The sequence below is a fragment of the Haemaphysalis longicornis genome, unplaced genomic scaffold (assembly GCF_048455015.1).
Source record: "Haemaphysalis longicornis isolate Haplotype H1 unplaced genomic scaffold, Haemaphysalis longicornis Haplotype H1 scaffold_1, whole genome shotgun sequence".
NCBI lineage: Eukaryota > Metazoa > Arthropoda > Arachnida > Ixodida > Ixodidae > Haemaphysalis > Haemaphysalis longicornis.
The window spans coordinates 197,882,102-197,899,467 of NW_027526203.1; the positions used below are offsets into that span (position 1 = coordinate 197,882,102).

The following is a 17,366-nucleotide window of genomic DNA, read 5'->3' on the forward strand; positions in this document are numbered from 1 at the left end:
GGATCATCACATGTTGTCTTCATCACGTGCTGCCTTTGAGGAAGCAATAAAACAAGCGCAAAGGCATTAGCAGGGCCAAAAGCACAGAGGCCACCGTATAAAAAAGCAAACCTAGCAACGAATACGCAATGGTCATGCCCAAGAAACACCAGGGACGTATTTATGGGCAGGGAGTATGGGCTGAAAACCAGCGCCCCTTCCGCAAATTCAGCGCTGTTGGGAGACGCTACGAAAAAAAAAATAGAAACACTACTACCTATTCGATTAGAAATCAACTCAGGACAAAATATCGATAGCAAAAAAAGTGTTCTGTTGATATATAGTTTAATATCGGCACTCTATCGATTTACTTTTGATAGGTGACGAAAAAATAGTTTTCAAAAATCAAAAATAATTTTGATAGGTGACGAAACACTTAGCAAGCCTCGTTTAACAAGAAAACGCAGTCGACGCGGACATGGCCCCATAATTATCGAGGAATGACCTGAAAAATCTTAAAAGCTACATAAACTGTAGGAATATGTCTTCCTACAGTTGACACTGGCACTGCAGAGTATATTGCCAGCATTTAGTTAAAATTGGCCGATGATATATCTTTCTCGTTCGATTGCTGTATTAAAATGTTCTAGAAATATGGAAACAGTATTTGTAGAGATATGGTATTACAGGTTTGTTTTCTTGCTGAAAAAAAAAGTATCCAATAGCGTGAAGACTTCGATACTAAAACTGGGGCTCCACGCCAAGAAACTATGTACATCTGGGCGTATGTGTGAGGCCCGCTGCATAGTGGGAGGGTTATGAATAGGATATTGGGGGGACTATGAATATACGAATATAACCAGCCTGGGATCTTTGAAGGGACACCGAAATTAGCTGCAAACATTGTCTAATAATTTTGCAAGGATAAAGTCGAGAGTGCGCAGATTATGTTACGAGTTTTCGCGACCGAATGACACGCATTTTTAACGAGAAAAGCATTTTAAAAGGTGCCGTTTCTCTCGCACCATCCTCATCGCCGTTTTGATGACGCCACTATAAATATACCGCGAACACTCCGCAGAGCCAAATTTTACGGGTTATTAGCATGGACGCACAATATATGCGTGAAAAAACACATCATCGGCAATATTCGCAAAGAAGATCAAAATATGAAATTTGAAGGCCATGATAGCATGAAAACACACTGCAAACCAGTGTGACATCGCTGCAGAAGTTGGTGCAGCGTCCACGAATGGCGGACGGTGTTCGCTCTTCAGCCGCCCATTGGAGATAAACCAAGGCTCTATAGACGACCTTAACTATGAAGTATAACTTTATATTCGTCGGTTTAACCACATAACGGGGCCACAAAAAGTGTTCGCCGAATCAGTGTCTCTTTAACATAAAATATCCGCACACCGGAGCTTTCGTTTTTCGCACACATCACAACTGACCGCGATCTTACCCATGAGACCCTCTTTGAACCCCATGCGCCGCAGCCCCTTCTGTATTTTTTCAGGTTGTTCACTGTACCGAATGCAATCAGGTTTCCACGACGACGGTCCTTAAGGACAACGAACTTAATTTTTTGGGCTGTAATGTTGTCCTGCATTTCATTGACGCTTTTTTTTTTTCAAATGGGGTGGCGTGCTTGAAAAGGTCTAGGAAGAGTGAAAACGCTTGTGTTTCGGCTTGCCTTCAACCATTCCTCGTATCTTTGAAGTAATTTGTATTCCGGATTGCCACATTTTCACTGAACGTAAACGCAGCGGCGGATCCAAGGGCAACTCTGCGTTTTCGAAATTATCGCCTCCAATCCTACCGTACTTGCTTCCCCACCCAACTTTGACCATGTTGCAAGACATCCGTGCCTCAATCCGCACAGAAAAAGGTCGGTGCATGTGTATCCGCCTCTGTGTATGTGACGTTGATTACTTTTTGTGGGTTGTATTTATATCATTCCAAGAGGGCAACAAATCTCGTTGGCTCGCATATTTGTTTTATTCACGATTAAGTTCTTTTTTGAATCATTGTTTCATGAAACGAAGCCAATGGTTGAAGGCTATCGGGCAACGCTTTCCGGCTGTATACGGTACCTAAATACAGCAACGCATTCTACGTCCATAGCGAAAGAGCTCTTACTTGGAGATGGAGGAGTCGTCAGTTTCGGCTGTACGTCCTTGCAGCCCAGCAGTTCCATTCCAGGCTCGAGGACTTCGGTCGGCAATCGCTGCTGTGACGCGCACTCGTTGAATAATTGCCGCACCGATCTGCACGCGCCGAAAGGAGCAATAAGCCGCCTCAACAAGGCGCATATGGGGGACACTGTACTTACGGCGTTGTATGTGGTATGGTGAGTGATGTGCGAGAATGCCCACATCGAATGGCGTTAATCGCGTTTCTTAATTATCTTAGAATAGGCAGAATCTGAGCTAGTTGGATCATACTTGAATTAATACTGGTCAGCCTAAATTTAACTGGGTACGCAACCTTCCTCGTCATAGCGGTTACATATATGTGACGTAATTTTTGAGCGCTGACTCGATTTCGTTATAACTGGAATTGCAGATATATTTTTTTAAACTATACGCTCTCGATTTATCCGCTGGGCTGAATTGTGATGCAAATAGCGATGCCAGGAAAGTTACCCCAAATTGAAATAAATTGTCCGCGTATCTGCTCGCTTCGCTGTAATTGCCATTGAAAGACGATAATCTTCCGCAGTCCCTCCCACGCAAAGGCGTATTCACACGACGGAGAAATCCGCCGTTTGGCTCCTAGGAGTGCGCGCCTCGTGGCCCTATACGTCACGGTTTCTCTGCGACGCACCGGTCCGATCGGGGTCGAAGCTTCTGCTCGCGAGCTACAAAGGATCTCATGCTTGGCGGCGGAGGCGGCGGGATTTCGTTTGCTCATCGGGAAGCGGGCCCCGACTCAAGTTCTAGAGCGGTTGCAGGCGCTCTATTTTTATAGGTTTTTATTACACAGGGCACGAACATGCGCCGCGCAAACGACCGGCGCACTGAAAGAGCCGCGTATACCACCAGCACGGGCTCCCCAAGGCGCAAACAAAGCTGCGCATACCAGAAAGGGGGTAATAATGGGATGGAAAATTACATTCAAAATCGTCATATGCGCCGCTTGCGAGAGCGGTAATCGAATATTCGCCGCAGTGTTAAGCCTAAAATCTGTATGCGGGCATGGCGGACCGGCCGGCTGCTCCCAGCGCGCGGTCGCCCCACCCACTGCCTCGTTCTGTTTCCGCGGCGGCTTCTGCATCGCGTCCGCTGCCAACTTTTGGGCGGCTGACAAGATCAGTACGTAGGGGCTTTAGCAGAAATTCCCACCGTCGCGGTATCGGCGGTGTTATGGCAGCCCTACTGTCGATATAGGCCACTGCAAACAGTGATATCCGTCCGACAATCACATCCTTCGTGTGGGCGATGGAGCTGGCCAAGCGGAAGTCCGCCTGCGGTGACGTCATGATCTCCCTCGGATTTCTTCGCTGGAAGGCTCCGTCGTGTGAATACCGATTAACTACCTCTCGTGTCTCCCGCGCCCATCTATCCCGCTGTTCCTGTTGTGTCTCGGGTCTCTAATGAAAAAAAAAAAAAAATGGCGCAGCTTGAACTAGCGGTGCAATGGAGCGGGGGGTCGTCCAATAGCTTCTTCTGGTTTTGCTATCTTTTGCTGGGTTTTGCTAGGTCTTGCTAAGTTTTATTATGTTTTGCGATGTTCTTGCTAGGATAGGCTAAATGTTCAGGGCTGAGGCGAAGCGGCCGTTCACGCCGCCCAAGGATTTGATGGCTTGGCGTTGGAAGTTCTGCAGTACTCGAAGTCCAGAGTTGTTTTACCGGCGGTTCCGCTTGTTCTCCACATCACGAGCGCGGTGCTCGCGGGATCTTCCGCTCTTCGCTGCCGTTTAGGCGCGGCGGCTTCGGCGCCATACTCAGGGTTGGATCGTAGCCGTCTATATGTTCTCAAGCAGCGACACGACGGCGTTCGCGCCGCGCTTCTCCTTCCTCGGGAGTCACATACTTCTTCGGCCGACCCTTATTTTGCGGGAGTGTAAATGATGTGCTCGACGCGGAGTTGCGAGGCGCTGTCTGTCGCCGACGCAGCGACACGAAGTCGCCGTGTCGGCGCAGTGACGTCATAGCTAGCCGAGGCTTGGTTCCGCCTACGCATCTGTGCGAAGGTCGTGCCGGGAACCTCGCGCTGGAGTTTTTTCTTGGTATTTTTTTTGCTAACGCCATCGGACCAAGCTCAAGCTAAACAGCTCCGCTGTTAAAAGAAAAAAAAAAACAACAGCAAGGTAGCGCAGATAATGCGTGTACGCACCCACACTTTGCAGTTTCATTTCTGAGGACATCTTGTACCGCCCGTATAGCGCCCTTGCAGGGGTCGCTCACTTGAGCACTCAGGATGGCCTGGAAACCTGCAACAAAAAATGTGGCCCCATTTGGTGAACTTGGTGCCATGGGATGCATCGATGACTGATGAAGAGATAACGTCATTAAAGGGTCTCAAATTTAGTGATAGATGCATCACATGGAGGCATCACAAGGACCCTATTCATTCCTTTCCAAAACGCGTTAATGCTTTCAGCATATTCTAAGTACAAGGGCATACAAAGGCCGTTTTGTTCCCAGTTTTTCCATTTAGACCAAATACTTGCAAGATGGGATATTGCTTGTTTGTTTGTTTGTTCGCTTGCTTGTTTGTTGACTTGCTTTGTTGTTTACTTACTTCGTTGTTGACTTACTTCGTTTGTTGAATTAATTTGTGTGTTGACAGCGCTAGCCCAAGTGGATTGGTGCCAGGGCTAAATCTGCACCAGAAGCCGCCTGACTAGGGCTTCTAGTTAAACTGACTGCAGACGCAGTGGACACCACGAACGCGATCAAGTATCTAATACGCTGCAGATATATGAAACTCGCAGAGATATTTGAAAAGCGCATACACATCATCATACCCGCTAGAGAAGCATATTAGCAATTAAAAAAAAAAATCACCGTCAGAGTGCGTGCAGAGCTAACGTGACAAAAACGTATTTAGGATCAATGCACTGCGACACATAGTAGCAAATAGTAAAGTAAAAAAAACGTAATTTAAATGGAACATTCTTCCTAGGTTAAAGAAGACAAACGCACATGCGCCCGAAATTAGGACTGTTGGAAGAATACATGTCAGTAAATTTACTGAACCCAAGTAAAGAGTAAGAACCCTGTATTGTACCTAGCAAAGCAGATAAAAATTCAAAACAGTTATCATTTGAGATTTCAACACAGGACCCTCTATACAGACAGCGACCTGCCTGTTGAGACAGCATGTTGCCTTCGCCCGTTTTCTTTGTTTTTTTCGCAACGTGTTCCTGCCCGTAACAATAATGCTAACCCAGACACGCAGACAAGGCTTGCGGAGAAACACGCCAAAGGAATGAAATAACGATTCTTCCCATATAGTCTGGTTGAATTCGGTCACACCGGTCAGTCGCAGGTCGTCATCCTCTTCATCCTTTATAACAGTGTTTCGAAGTCCAATGTCGCTTTCTAATCACGGCCTTGTTTAGCTGGGGCAACGAAAGTCCCACAAAACTGTGCCATGGAAGGAGTGAAATGGGGCTCTATCTTGAGTAGACCATCCTTATCCCGTTAATTGACCGGGTATGCGCCGGTTTCAGCGGTCGTGTCAGTGTAAAAGCCTGAACAGTAGTCGAGGTAGTTCTATTTCGGAAGAATTTCTGAGCTTGCTTGCTTGCCTATTTATTTATTTATTTATTTATTTATAATGATACCTCCTTTGTAACGTGATGTTCACCTGTGTCATCTCCCCAAAGCATCTGATGTATATATGTTGCATCTATATATGTTGTACTATAAGCGGGAAGCTCAAATTGAATTTTGCCTGTTACACGTGCTGGCTGTCTTAAGCTATATCCCTCCTCTGCTCTTCCAATCTTTTAAACCCCTATGCAGCCTTCCAAGTGCGGAACGCTTTAGGGGCCCGGCTTGTCGCCGTAGCTCGTCCGCGGTCACGGAATCTAGCCATCAATAGTCACGCGGCGTCACGCACCCAAACAGAGACTTCGAAAAGATACCCGCTGGTTTCTCGATTAAGCCTTCCGGCCAAAAGTTAAGAGAATACTTGAGCTAGGGGCTTAAATAGGCAGAACCGTTCGAAACTCCTGGAAATGCTGGCCCTAATTTAGTGCAAAGAAAACTGCAGGTACATTTGAGGCAAAATAGAGGTACTTCACCGGCAGTCCCCGAATTTTTTAGTCAAGAATTCTTGTTGGGTTGGTTTTTTACTATAGGAAGCGAAAAAAAAAAATTGGCCGCGTATCTGCTCCTTTCGTTGCAAATGTCGTCAAAAGACGATAGTCTTTATCGACTTTTGCCAAGTAAATGCCCCCCTTCGCTTTGCCGCTCACCTCTCATGTTGTTCCTCTTGCGTCGCGCTCCTCCCAAGGTAAAGACGCCAAAGGCTTGCTTAAATCATTTTAAATTTCCCGCGTTCCACTGCTCCAAACCGGGTGTCTCGACGCCAACGCTGCCGTACGGCGAAGACGCGCGTGAATCGAGGCGCCCTATACTTCAACGTTTATAGAACCGCGTTTCCCTACTCCACGTGTGCTGCAAGCAGAACGTGGAACCTATCTAGTGGAACCTTTCGTAACTGTTGCCGGTTGGTTTCTTAAAATGGCGCCAGAAGCTATAGTGGCGCGGGCGACAGCAGGCGACGGCGGAATGAATTTTTTTTCTGCAGTTGATGAAGTATTTAATTTCGCAAAAAGTCAAGCATGTATGATTTTTTATAAAGAACACTGCAAATATTACTTCTGTACTAATTTGTTGTCTTATATTTGCGTTGTGTCTTGTTATTCTTCAACAATGTTGACAAGTATGAACATTACACCGGACTTAGACAGGTAGATTTAGCTGTGACTATAGAGGCATTTTTTTTTACCTGAACTGGCTGCACTGGTGCAAGCAGTGCAGCATATGTTCATTTTAAATGCAGAGCATTTCTTTAACTCACGATGTTATGCGTCCGTAAGAGTCAGTATATTATCTCTATGTCCGTAAGTCGGCGTCCGCAGCCAGCCAGCACGTGCGCCCCTCCCCCGCTCCTCCTCGCTCTCAACAACAGGTGCGGGCGCGCATGCGCGTGCTCCGGCGCTGAAAGAGGCGTTGCAGCAGTAGGTGCTACCTCCTCTCCCTCTACTGCGCGCGCTACAAATATACTCGTTGCCCGAGCGAAGGATCCGCGGCCCGACGTTGACGTTTGGCCGCGGCTTGTCGTGCACGAAGTTCGGCGTCGGCAGCGCGCTTCAGACGCTTGCGTTCGGCATCGGCAGCGCGCCGTCTCGCCGCCTTGTCTTCTGCCGCCGTCGATGAAGAGGATGGCACGATGTCTTGAACTGGTACTGCAACGCTGACGTTGGCTCAACAATTCAAAGCGGTGGGGTGGGACTATCGGTGCGGCCCTTCGTCAAAGGCCCCAGTCTCATTCGCTCCTCTCTAGGCATTCAGGGTCAAGTACCTCTAAATCCCTGAGTCGGAGCTGTCGAGAGCTGCCTCCCATAGCACAAACTGATTGTCGTTATTGTCTGCTAAGGGTGGTAACCCGAGGAAAATTAAAGTAAAATAAATTAAATTAAGAGTTCGTAGTCCCATTTGATGCGGGGCAGGCGCTGGTTAATGTCAAAGGATGAATAAATATCAGTTTTCAGTTTGTCCGCCACACTTAAATATTTTTTTACCAGTCGTAGGTCTCGCTTCTCAATCCGTTTCGAGCCATGTCGGGTCAGCTGAGTTCTGTGGGCAGCGCTTCATGCGTGTGGGTTGTTTTCGTCGAGGGTTCCGACTAGTTCCGACGTTCATCGAAGACTGTGACACTGTGTTGCATGTATTTTCGCTTCTCTAATCGGCACTGCAGTCTCTAGGGCTTGCGGCGGCTCGCTGCTGGCTATCTGCTGTGTCGCTGAGTTTTTCAGCGTCTGCGTGCCTGCAGTGCTGTTCCCAGAGGCGGGCTCGGCGTTGCATCAGGACCGCGACCTGTCGGGCCCGGTCCTCTGTCGAGTTCCCACACAGGGCCAAGCTTTGGAATAGGACCTCGGAGGCCAAGACAACTAAGGGCATCTTGGGGCAGTCGTGGAGGATGTGGTCTTCTGTTTCTCTGTGGGCTCCGTACAGCCGGCACGTTGGGTCGGACCCGAGCAGCCCGTGTCGGAGCTGTTCCAAGGAGCGGCCCGGTTCTGGCTTGGAAAAAGAAGCCGCTTTCTCTGTCTGCGCAGTAGTGCAGACGCTGTTGTGGCTCGGTAATGTGTTGCGCGTACAGTGTGAAACTTTGCTTTTTTGCTACTGCCGCTCTCCAGGCTGTTGTGCTAGCTTCTGTTATTTCGTTTAGCGCCAATTTGTTCCAAGCTGCTGCACTTTTTGATTCGTGGCATTTGGAGTCCTGGCTGTATTTAGCTTCCAGTGCTGTGAGCCTACTAATCCGGTGCGTCTTGAATTTTCCCTAGCGCAGGTGGTGGTACAGGTGCCGTCAAAAGTAACTGGAACACGGGAGTTGTGGCCGAACCGCTTAGGAGCGCCGTGTAGCTGCATTGGCGGTAAACGGAAACAGCGTGCACTCCTGCCGACGGTGAAGCCCGTCTATACCTCTCAAAGCACTTCTTTTAACCTGGCTTCGAGCCGTGTTCACAGCATACTGGTCTCAGCGATGGCACTGATAGACTCACAAAAATATTTGAAAAAAAAATTGGCGCTTCAGATCCCTGTGATACCGCTGCTTCTCCAGTACCTCGCGTGCGCTGGAAGGGTGCGAGAGACGCTGTCAGATGTGCCTCTCCAGTTTGCTGCGAATAATTCTCTTGGTCACGTTGAAAGAAGTGAGTTGAGGGGTATATATGGGTTATCACCATTGGCAGGCGCGCATGCGTGTTCTGCTTCTGTCGTTTACCGCAGGTGCCGCTGCACGGCGCTCCTAAGCTCTCGTCAACCTTAAGCGATGCACAGCCGTCTTTCAGCCCGCGCGAATAGCTCGAGTCTTTTCGCGCGCAGCGCAAGGTTCATCCCTCCCCACATCGTACACTCACAAGGCGGCAGTCCGTCCTCCTCCGACAGATACAGACTAACACATTACCCACGGAACATCTCGCACATTGCTTTCGAAATTTACCCGGCACCCCTACTTGCTCGTTCTGCGGAGGTTACCCAAACATATTCCACACAATATGGGCCTGTGATCGACATCCAAAGTTGACCCGCATTCTGAATCCAACTCTAACATCCTGGGAGGCAAGTCTGGCTGACCCCAGCGCTGCGACACAGCTCCTGCTGACGTACATAGCGAAGGAAGCCATGGCCACAGCTTCCCAAGACGGCGCCCTGGACTAAGGGTGCTTAGGAAAATAAAGTTTACTTCCTTCCTTCCTTCCTTCCTTCCTTCCTTCCTTCCTTCCTTCCTTCCTTCCTTCCTTCCTTCCTTCCTTCCTTCCTTCCTTCCTTCCTTCCTTCCTATGCGTTCGGCCACAGCTCCCTGGTTCCAATTACTTCTGATGGCACCTGTACATTCGTTTGCTCACATTTGTTTCCGGCATAATTTTTAGACGGTCCGCATGCTGAATTTTTGACCTTGCTTCGCGCATGTCGAAGGGAGACCAGCCCATCTTCTCCACTGCGATCGCCGTGACTGCGTTGCCTCCGAGTAGCCACCGCCCCAGTTCATTTTGGTGGCGGTCGAGGCGCTTTATTTCTGGGGTGGAGGATGCCAGCACGTCCCCTGCGTAGATCACTGCTGACACCCCAAGCTCCTTGCAGAGAGTGCGCCCCACTGTGTTGTGGTTGTATCAGTGCCTTACCAGATTCCAAGCACGGCATTTTCAGCGGTTGGATTTGACAAGCAGGGACTCTGCCTTTTGTTACAGGTAATTTGGGTGTCGGATACTGTTATGCCGAGGTATTTGTACGTTGAGGTTTGCTCAATTTTTTTTTCTCGGAGCAGGGATGTAAGGCTTACGGTGGTGTCTACGTTTAAGCCCGAACAATGCGTCTTGGCCTGGTTGAATTTATTCTTGCCTTCTTTTGCCACTCGAGTAGAAATGTCTTGGAAGTGTTGCCGTTCCGCTTGTGATTCTTCTATTAGCACTATATGATCTGCGAAAGACCGGCTTGAGATTTTTGTGTACTCGTCTTTTCCCTCTGCTGTGGTCGTTGATAGTCTTAGTCCTGGGCCCTCTTCGTCTAGCGTTTTGAGCAAGTTATTTATGTAGATGTTGAACAGGGTTGGTGACATTGGGCATCCCTGTTTGAATCCTACAGTCAGCTAGATTTCCTCCGAAGTGAGGTTGTGAAGGCTGTACACGGCTGCGTAGTCTGTGTACAACGCTTTTATAATCTCACTAAATTTGGCCCCTACGAGTATCTCACTCAGCCTGTCCCATATTTTTTGGTATGGGATTGAGTCGTACGCTTTTTTCATATTCAGGGAGGTCAAATATAGCTGAGATTTGTCTTTTTTCTCCATTTTCATTGCTTGAGTGAGAATAAAGATGTGGTCGCTTGTGCGGCGGTGAGGTCGGAAGCCGTTTTGAGATTCTGTTAGGATGATGTTGGTTTCGCAGCAACCCTGTAGTCGGCAGTTGAGTACTGTGCTAAGAAATTTTGAGACGTTGCTTATCATTGTTATTGGCTGGTAGGCATTAAGGTCATCTTTGTTGTTTCCTTTGCCTTTGTATATCAGTTTAACCCTGCCTGCTTTCCACTTGGGTAGTATTTTCTGCGTGTCCAGGATTGTGTCGAAGCAGTTGAGCAGGGTATCTCTTCCCTTAGGTTCCATAGCCTTTATAAACGCGTTGTGGATGTCATCGATGCCTGGTGCTTTTTTATCTTTTAAGTCCTGTATGCGTCGCTTGAGTTCTGTAAGTGTGATGGGGCCTGTCAGGAAGGCTTCGGTGTCTGCTGGGGCTGTGCTTGGTTTGGTTTCTGTCCCTGGCGCTGTCGTTGCCTGCGGGCGTACGTCTTGCAGGGCCGTGAAATGCGTCGTCATGTGGGCTTTCATCTCCTCTTTTTTCCTGAGTCTAAGGCCGAACTGTGTTTGGAGGCTGAAGGTTGTTCTGGCATGTTCGTTGGCTTCAAAGCAGTGCACGTGTCTCCAGAACCTCTGACTGTAGTGCTTACTTTCTTTGTTGTGTATTCTTCTTCTTGTCCAAATGTTCTTGCTATTTTTCTGCCACAAGTTTACGGACTTGCTCTTTTTTTCTATGTACTGCTTCCAACCAATTTCTTTTGGTATTGTGTCCTCCTTTGTATACCGGTGTAGGCTGGACAGGGTACGGTGTTCGGCTGTTGCATTTTTTACCATCTTGTAAAACCTAGGTGTTGATCTTGTCCTCGTTGTTCTGTTTTGCCGATCGTCTGTTCGGTCATCTGCAGGAAACGTTCTTGGAGCTCTGCGTGTGTTGTTATGTCCTCTACTTCAGACTCCAGCTGAAGGGAGAAAGCTTCGAGTCTGTCTTTGTTCATTTGGCAGTGTTGTATTACTGGCCTTATTTTTTTGTCCACTTTATGCTGTGGGAGATATTTAGTTGCAAGTTATTCGATTGTGGTCGCTCCCACAGCTTTTTGCCGTTTCTGTGCATACCTGTGCATATATTTTTCTGTGCATTCATAGATATTGCCATTCCACGTCTTGTCTTTTCGGTTTGTGGTTATGTAGATAACACATATGTTTAACACCTATGTTCCTATTAGCACTTTTGCCCATGCATGTTCATAGCATTGGATTTCAGGGGGTATATTTGTGTGTTAGGGAGCTGAGTAATAAAGACGATTCCTCCTACTCATTCTTCTCCAGTGCCTCTGGTTTTCCCAACCCATGCCCGACTATTTCGGAATTGCGTTACTACTGGCCTCCTCAGGTGGGTTTCTGTAAGACCATAAATAACTGCTTTCGTTTTGAATTCGGTCCTTCAACTCTGCGCGTTTCACTTGGCTGTTTCTTTGCATGTTGGAGAGACATATGGTGAGGTTCCTTTTGCTTTTGTTTTAGTTACGCTTGTGTCTCCTCCGCTTGTGGGGCTTGCATTGCACGTGTTCTATTAGACTGTCCTGGTCTGCTCTGGGGCTTATCAGATGCGTCTTGTTAGCACATCTGTGTGAGGGCCATGGTCATTGCTTGGAGCAACGTTTCTACGGCTGTCCGTTTCAGGCCCGGAAACTGACGCCAGCCCCGTGAGGTTGCACCCTGCGAGTTGTAGCTGCAGTGTAAGAAATTGGGGATCCTGTCTTCCAGCTGGCGGCCTCTTTCTGTGGCAGTGGCTGGGGTGTAGCTGAGGCCATCCTCAGTCATCTGTGCCTGGGTTGCAATGAACCGCACTCCAGCGTTCATTTGGTCGCACATGCTTAGGACTTCTGTATTCCACTGGCGGTAGGCTTTGGCTACTTCTTCACCCCTTGGTTTGATTTCAGGCACTGCGTATATTTCGTATCTGTCTTGGGGCGCATATTGGTTCCAAGAGGTTAGCTTCTGTTCCAGCTGTAGGGTGGCGAGGTCTGTGTTCTTCCCCTGCAGCAGCTCTGTGCTGTCAACAAGGAGTAGGAGCTGCAGTACTATGTCGGTGGAGTCGGCTCGCGCAATCTCTCCCCCGGTATGGCCAAGCGTCTCCTCCGGGCTTGCCTCTGGCTTGGTAGTTGTACACAATCTTCTGTCTTTCACCTGCTAAGTGTTGCCTTCCTCAAGCAGTATGCGTTTCAGGCTCCCAAGACTATTGTGCGCCGGCGGTGAGGTCTGGCATCCCTTGATTTCCTGGTTTTGGGGCAATTCTCTTGCCTTGTTTCAGTCGCCGGGGTAAGCAGGTTGTGGTTTACTTCATTGTGATTGATTACTCCTGGGGAAGGGGTTGCTGTTTTGAGGTGGTTCTGGGTTGGGCTGGGGGTTACGTTCTTGGCCTCTTTTTGTTCCGAGTTTTGCAATGTTCTTCGGTCGTCCTCACTCTTGCTTGTCTGCTTCGTTTGGAGAGCAGGGGTGGGCTCATCTGGGGTGTCCCACCTGGTTTCCCGTGTTTTTTCGCGATATCCGTGAGTTACTCCTTGATTTCCGTCATCTCCGTCGATAGCAGCTCGCGGAGTGCACGCTTCATCTGTAGTTAGGCCTTCCGTTTAGTGCTGTTTGCAACTGCACTCGCAAAGTGTCGATCTGTTTGGTATGCACGAGTGTCTAGCTTCGGAATCTCCGCCTGCATGGAGTCGGGCTGTTGACACACGACGCACGTGAACGGCGTTTTTTGGCCTCTTGTATGTTTTTAAATGGGGTGGAGTCAATGTAGATACAGCCCGCGCAGCCTCCGCACTGGATCATACCTGCTGACGGTCCGATTTTTTCCGATTCTGCTATCCGATAAAGTCCGAATCTGCTGTCGAACCATCTCGGCCCTGACCCTCGCTTTACTGCGCTGTAGACTCAAGTTCGTTTCAGGGTTCTTCATTCAGGGTTCAGGGTCACTTAAAGCTGACCCTCGCGCGCGCACACATAGGTACACACGCACGGGCGCACACGGTTGCAAAACCGTAGGTAGTGTGGTAAAGGCATGAGGGCCGTCCACATATATTGCAGTTTTTATTGTATTGTTGTGGATGCATTATAGATACCCGTGTATTGCTAGGGAATGTCTTTGTCTGAAATTGTCTGAATGTTTGGGTTTCTTCAGCCGTGAGGCTTTTGTGCGGGATGGGGTACTTGGCTCGTAGCTTTCGCTGAGTCTTCAGTCATTCTCCAAAACCGGACGGCAGGGTTGAAAGGAGTCAGAATCCCCTGCAGCGTGGTTGGTGAGATTGCGCTCAGCTAGGTCCGCCCTCTCGTTACTTTCCAGTCCCTCATGTCCCGGGGTCCGTGTGATTCAATGGGCTTGACTGGCGTGCGTGGGCTCGATTTGTTGAAGCCGCTTGTGAATTCCCTATCGATGGTGTTTTGAATGGCTTTCTTAAAGTTGGTTATTATATGAAGGCTGTTCTTGCGCTATTCACCCAACCTTATGGCTAGGAGCAAAGCGCCGGTCTCCGCCTATTCGGGGCTAGTATTCTTGAGTGTGAGATCATCTTTAAGATCTCGCACCTGTTCGACGACCACTATAGATGCTGCGTCGCTATCGTAGGAGGCAGCGTCCGTGTAGACCACATTGACATCTTTCGCGAGTAGTTTTTTGAGGGAGGCAACTCTGGCTTGTATTCTCTCCTTGCGCAAGTTTGGGTCCATGCTTCTAGCAGGAGGAGAGAGAAAGCACTCTTTGAGCTTGCGTGGTTAGAAGGCTGTTCTTGCTGCTGGTTTATGCCGGGCAGCGACGTCGGCGGCTCTGGAGACAAGGGATATTTGGATCGGTCTGAGTTCTCCAGTGCCTTCTCCCACTGCTCATTGGAGGAAATTGGGGGAAATGGTCTTTGATGCACCCCCAGATGATGTGGGGAAGGGTCTCCAGGGCTCCGCATGCTTTGCAGTTTGGTGAGGGGTAAAGGGAATGGTGAGGGAAGTTGAGTTTGGCTGAGTTCGAAAAGGTGTTCGTTTGGAGGAGTCTCCGTGTGCTCTTGTGCGGGTGGGAGCAGTGCGCTGGCTGAGGGGAGTTTTCCGCGGGAGAGGCGGTAGTGCATGGTTATTTCTTAATATGAGACCATTCTGCCTCTGGCGGATCTGGCACCATGGTAGGGGAACGTACTTACCTCGGCTAGAAAAGTAAGCCCCCGAGCCATACTGTGGGCGGACTCGTTGCCCTCCAGGCCAGCGTGCGCTGGAGCCCATACGTGTTCTACTGGGGATTGTGGTGGGTGCTGTTGGATAACTTTGGTTGCCGGCGGCGATAATAGGCCCGTGGCAAAACTTTGAATGGCCGTCTTAGAATCGGGTATTATGGTTGTAGGGGCTGGCCTTTGCAAGAGCGCTATAGGGCTATGGCGGCCTTTTGCGCATTTGTAGGGTTGGAGGTGAGAAGTGTTAGTGAGTTAAGGGAGGGAGGGGTTTGTGGTCGTTGGTTGCTGCTATTGCGAATGCAGCACGGTGTCTATAGTACGCCGGGTCCACATAGATCGTTTCCACTTTGGTGGGAAATCGTTGCTGTAGAGCCTTCGCCCTCATGTCTCTACGTATAACGTGGTATACAGGATGCAGTTTTCTTCCCATCTATTAACCCTTTCAAACGTTGCTTGCTATTTGCCCCTACAAATTTTTTTTGTTGACGCTATGCTCTGTGTCTCACCAAATAAGATGACTTGGCAGGTTACTGACCGCAACACAATCTTACTATTTTTTTACAGTCTTGTACAGAATTGTGTACAGTCGGCAAAACGCTTCTCTATAGCACTCCAGCGGCGGGCTCCGGAGTGCGAGGGAGACATCTAGTGATAACGCCTGGTTTGAGACCGGTAGAATGTAAGCATGCGCGACCAGCATCAACGCGATGGCTGTTTCCCTTGTCGCTGTGCCCGTCGCCTTGGCTTCCGTACTTTCTTTCGCCGTGAGAAGCGCTGCCTGCTCTGCCGGGCCGGGAAACAATAGTGGAGATTAGGGACTGTTAGTACAGCGTTGGCTTCGTTTAATCACGTGCAACGTTTAATTTTCGAGGTGCCCTACGCAATTTCGACAGGAGTTTTTTTTCGTTATGCGAGAAAACGAAGAACAATCCCCGGAAACGCATCGCTCCCGGTGTTCAAGAGTGACTAGATATCGGTCCGTGATTGCTTGCTCAATGCATTAAGTTTTCTGGCGTTAGCCCGTCAACAGTGACGTACAAAGCGGAGTGCAGAAACCTGATAGTGGTGCACGCGGTTCATGCAGCGTATTGGCAGAACTATGGCGCAATGAACAGCTGTGCGCCAAAGCTAATGCAGACGAAAAAAAATTCCCGCGCCTTCCCGCGAGGGGAACACGAGTAAATGCAGAGCATTGGGGCCTCAGTACTGATTGAAGGCAGTGTTGCTTCCATCGCTTCTTCCGTGATGATAGAGTAGCAGACACGAGTAAACGTGGGCACGAGCGTCAACCCAGGAAGGAAGGAGCAACGCAGTGACTGAAACACGAGCGACCGCTAGCCGCTATATTTGCAGCGCGCGCAGTAGAGGGAGAGCAGTACGGGGGGGGGGGGGGGGGGGGGAGAGCGCGCATGCGCAAGCAGCGCGCGCCCTTCCACGACCCACCGCGCTGCTATCACGCACCTGTTAGGCCGAGACCGCGACGGAGCGAACAGGCTGACTACGACGCATGCGCGCGCCAGCTGCTGTTGAGAGAGAGGAGGGAAGGAGAGGCGCACCTGCTGCGGACGCGAAACTGTTGACACCGTCCGACGCAGGAACAGCCGAGGCTAAGAAATGCTCTGCATTTAAAACTTTCACAGCGCGCGCTATGGCGGGTAATCTCCGCTTTTTTTCCCGGTCCGGCAGGCAGGCATGCAGCGCTTATCACGGTCAAAGAAGGCGTGGAAACCAAGGCGGCGGGCACAGCGAGGAGGGGCACAGCCATCGTTCTGATACGGGCCGCGCATGCTCACATTCTACCTATCTCAAACCAGGCGTTATCACTAGGTGTCTCCCCCGCACTCCGGAGCACGCTGCTCGAGCGTTATAGACAAGCCATGTGCCGACTGTACATAACATCACAGAGGCCAGGAACGTCAAGTAGTGCTGAATATTTCCACATACGTGACATTTGTGTGATATGCATTGTTTCTATATTTTTTTAGGGCGGCAAGTGTTTTGAGAAAGGGAGGAGAGTTTAAAAAGATCACCCGCTGAAGCCATATCGAGTGTCGCCATTTTGTGTGTTTACGCTATTATTAATCTTACTAGCCACCAGATGGCCCTAAAATCTTCATTGTTAGAAAAAGGATACATATTTATGCTAAACAAGCAAAAACTTTCAGCTTTGGTATTTATTTTTGTAAAAAACTGCAGGATTGAAATGTACACAGTTGTGTACGTAGCGTCTGAAAGGGTTAAGGTCCTCTTTATCGCTGTTGTTACGGATGTTGTCGGGGGAGCGAACCCTTTGAAGGGGAGCTCTGCCCGTTTTCGTTTTATACAAGAGGTCTTTCTGGGAGATATGCAGGGCTTCGCGAATTTCATTGAAGGTGTTTCATATCCACAGCCCCATAAGCTCTTCATTGGCTGTATAGGAAGACAGCCCGAGGGCTGCCTTATAGGCTGTGCGCAGTATTCTGTTGGCATATTCCTTCTCTCGTTGGTTAAAGGAGTGACAGGAATGACTAGAACAGGGCAGTAAGAAAGCGCCGCCGCTGGTGGAAGTACAAGCGCAAGGACACGTGCAATGATGGTCGCCCACCCGTCCAATTACATCTTTTTGCGTCGTGCGTGTGCGTGCGTGCGTGCGTGCGTGCGTGT

General features: G+C 49.3%; 1 protein-coding gene across 2 annotated transcripts in view; it reads right to left on the reverse strand.

Moving 5' to 3' along the window:
* The window catches only part of LOC144141116 (uncharacterized), a 48,635-nt gene that overhangs the window by 17,925 nt on the left and 13,344 nt on the right, over positions 1-17,366 (reverse strand). For both annotated transcript variants that reach the window (XM_077672651.1, XM_077672643.1), the window contains 2 exons: positions 4,321-4,417; positions 2,122-2,249 (listed from right to left, as the gene is read on the reverse strand). In XM_077672651.1, coding sequence (XP_077528777.1) covers positions 2,122-2,249; positions 4,321-4,417 — 225 coding nt within the window. The remainder of the gene's footprint in view (positions 1-2,121; positions 2,250-4,320; positions 4,418-17,366) is intronic.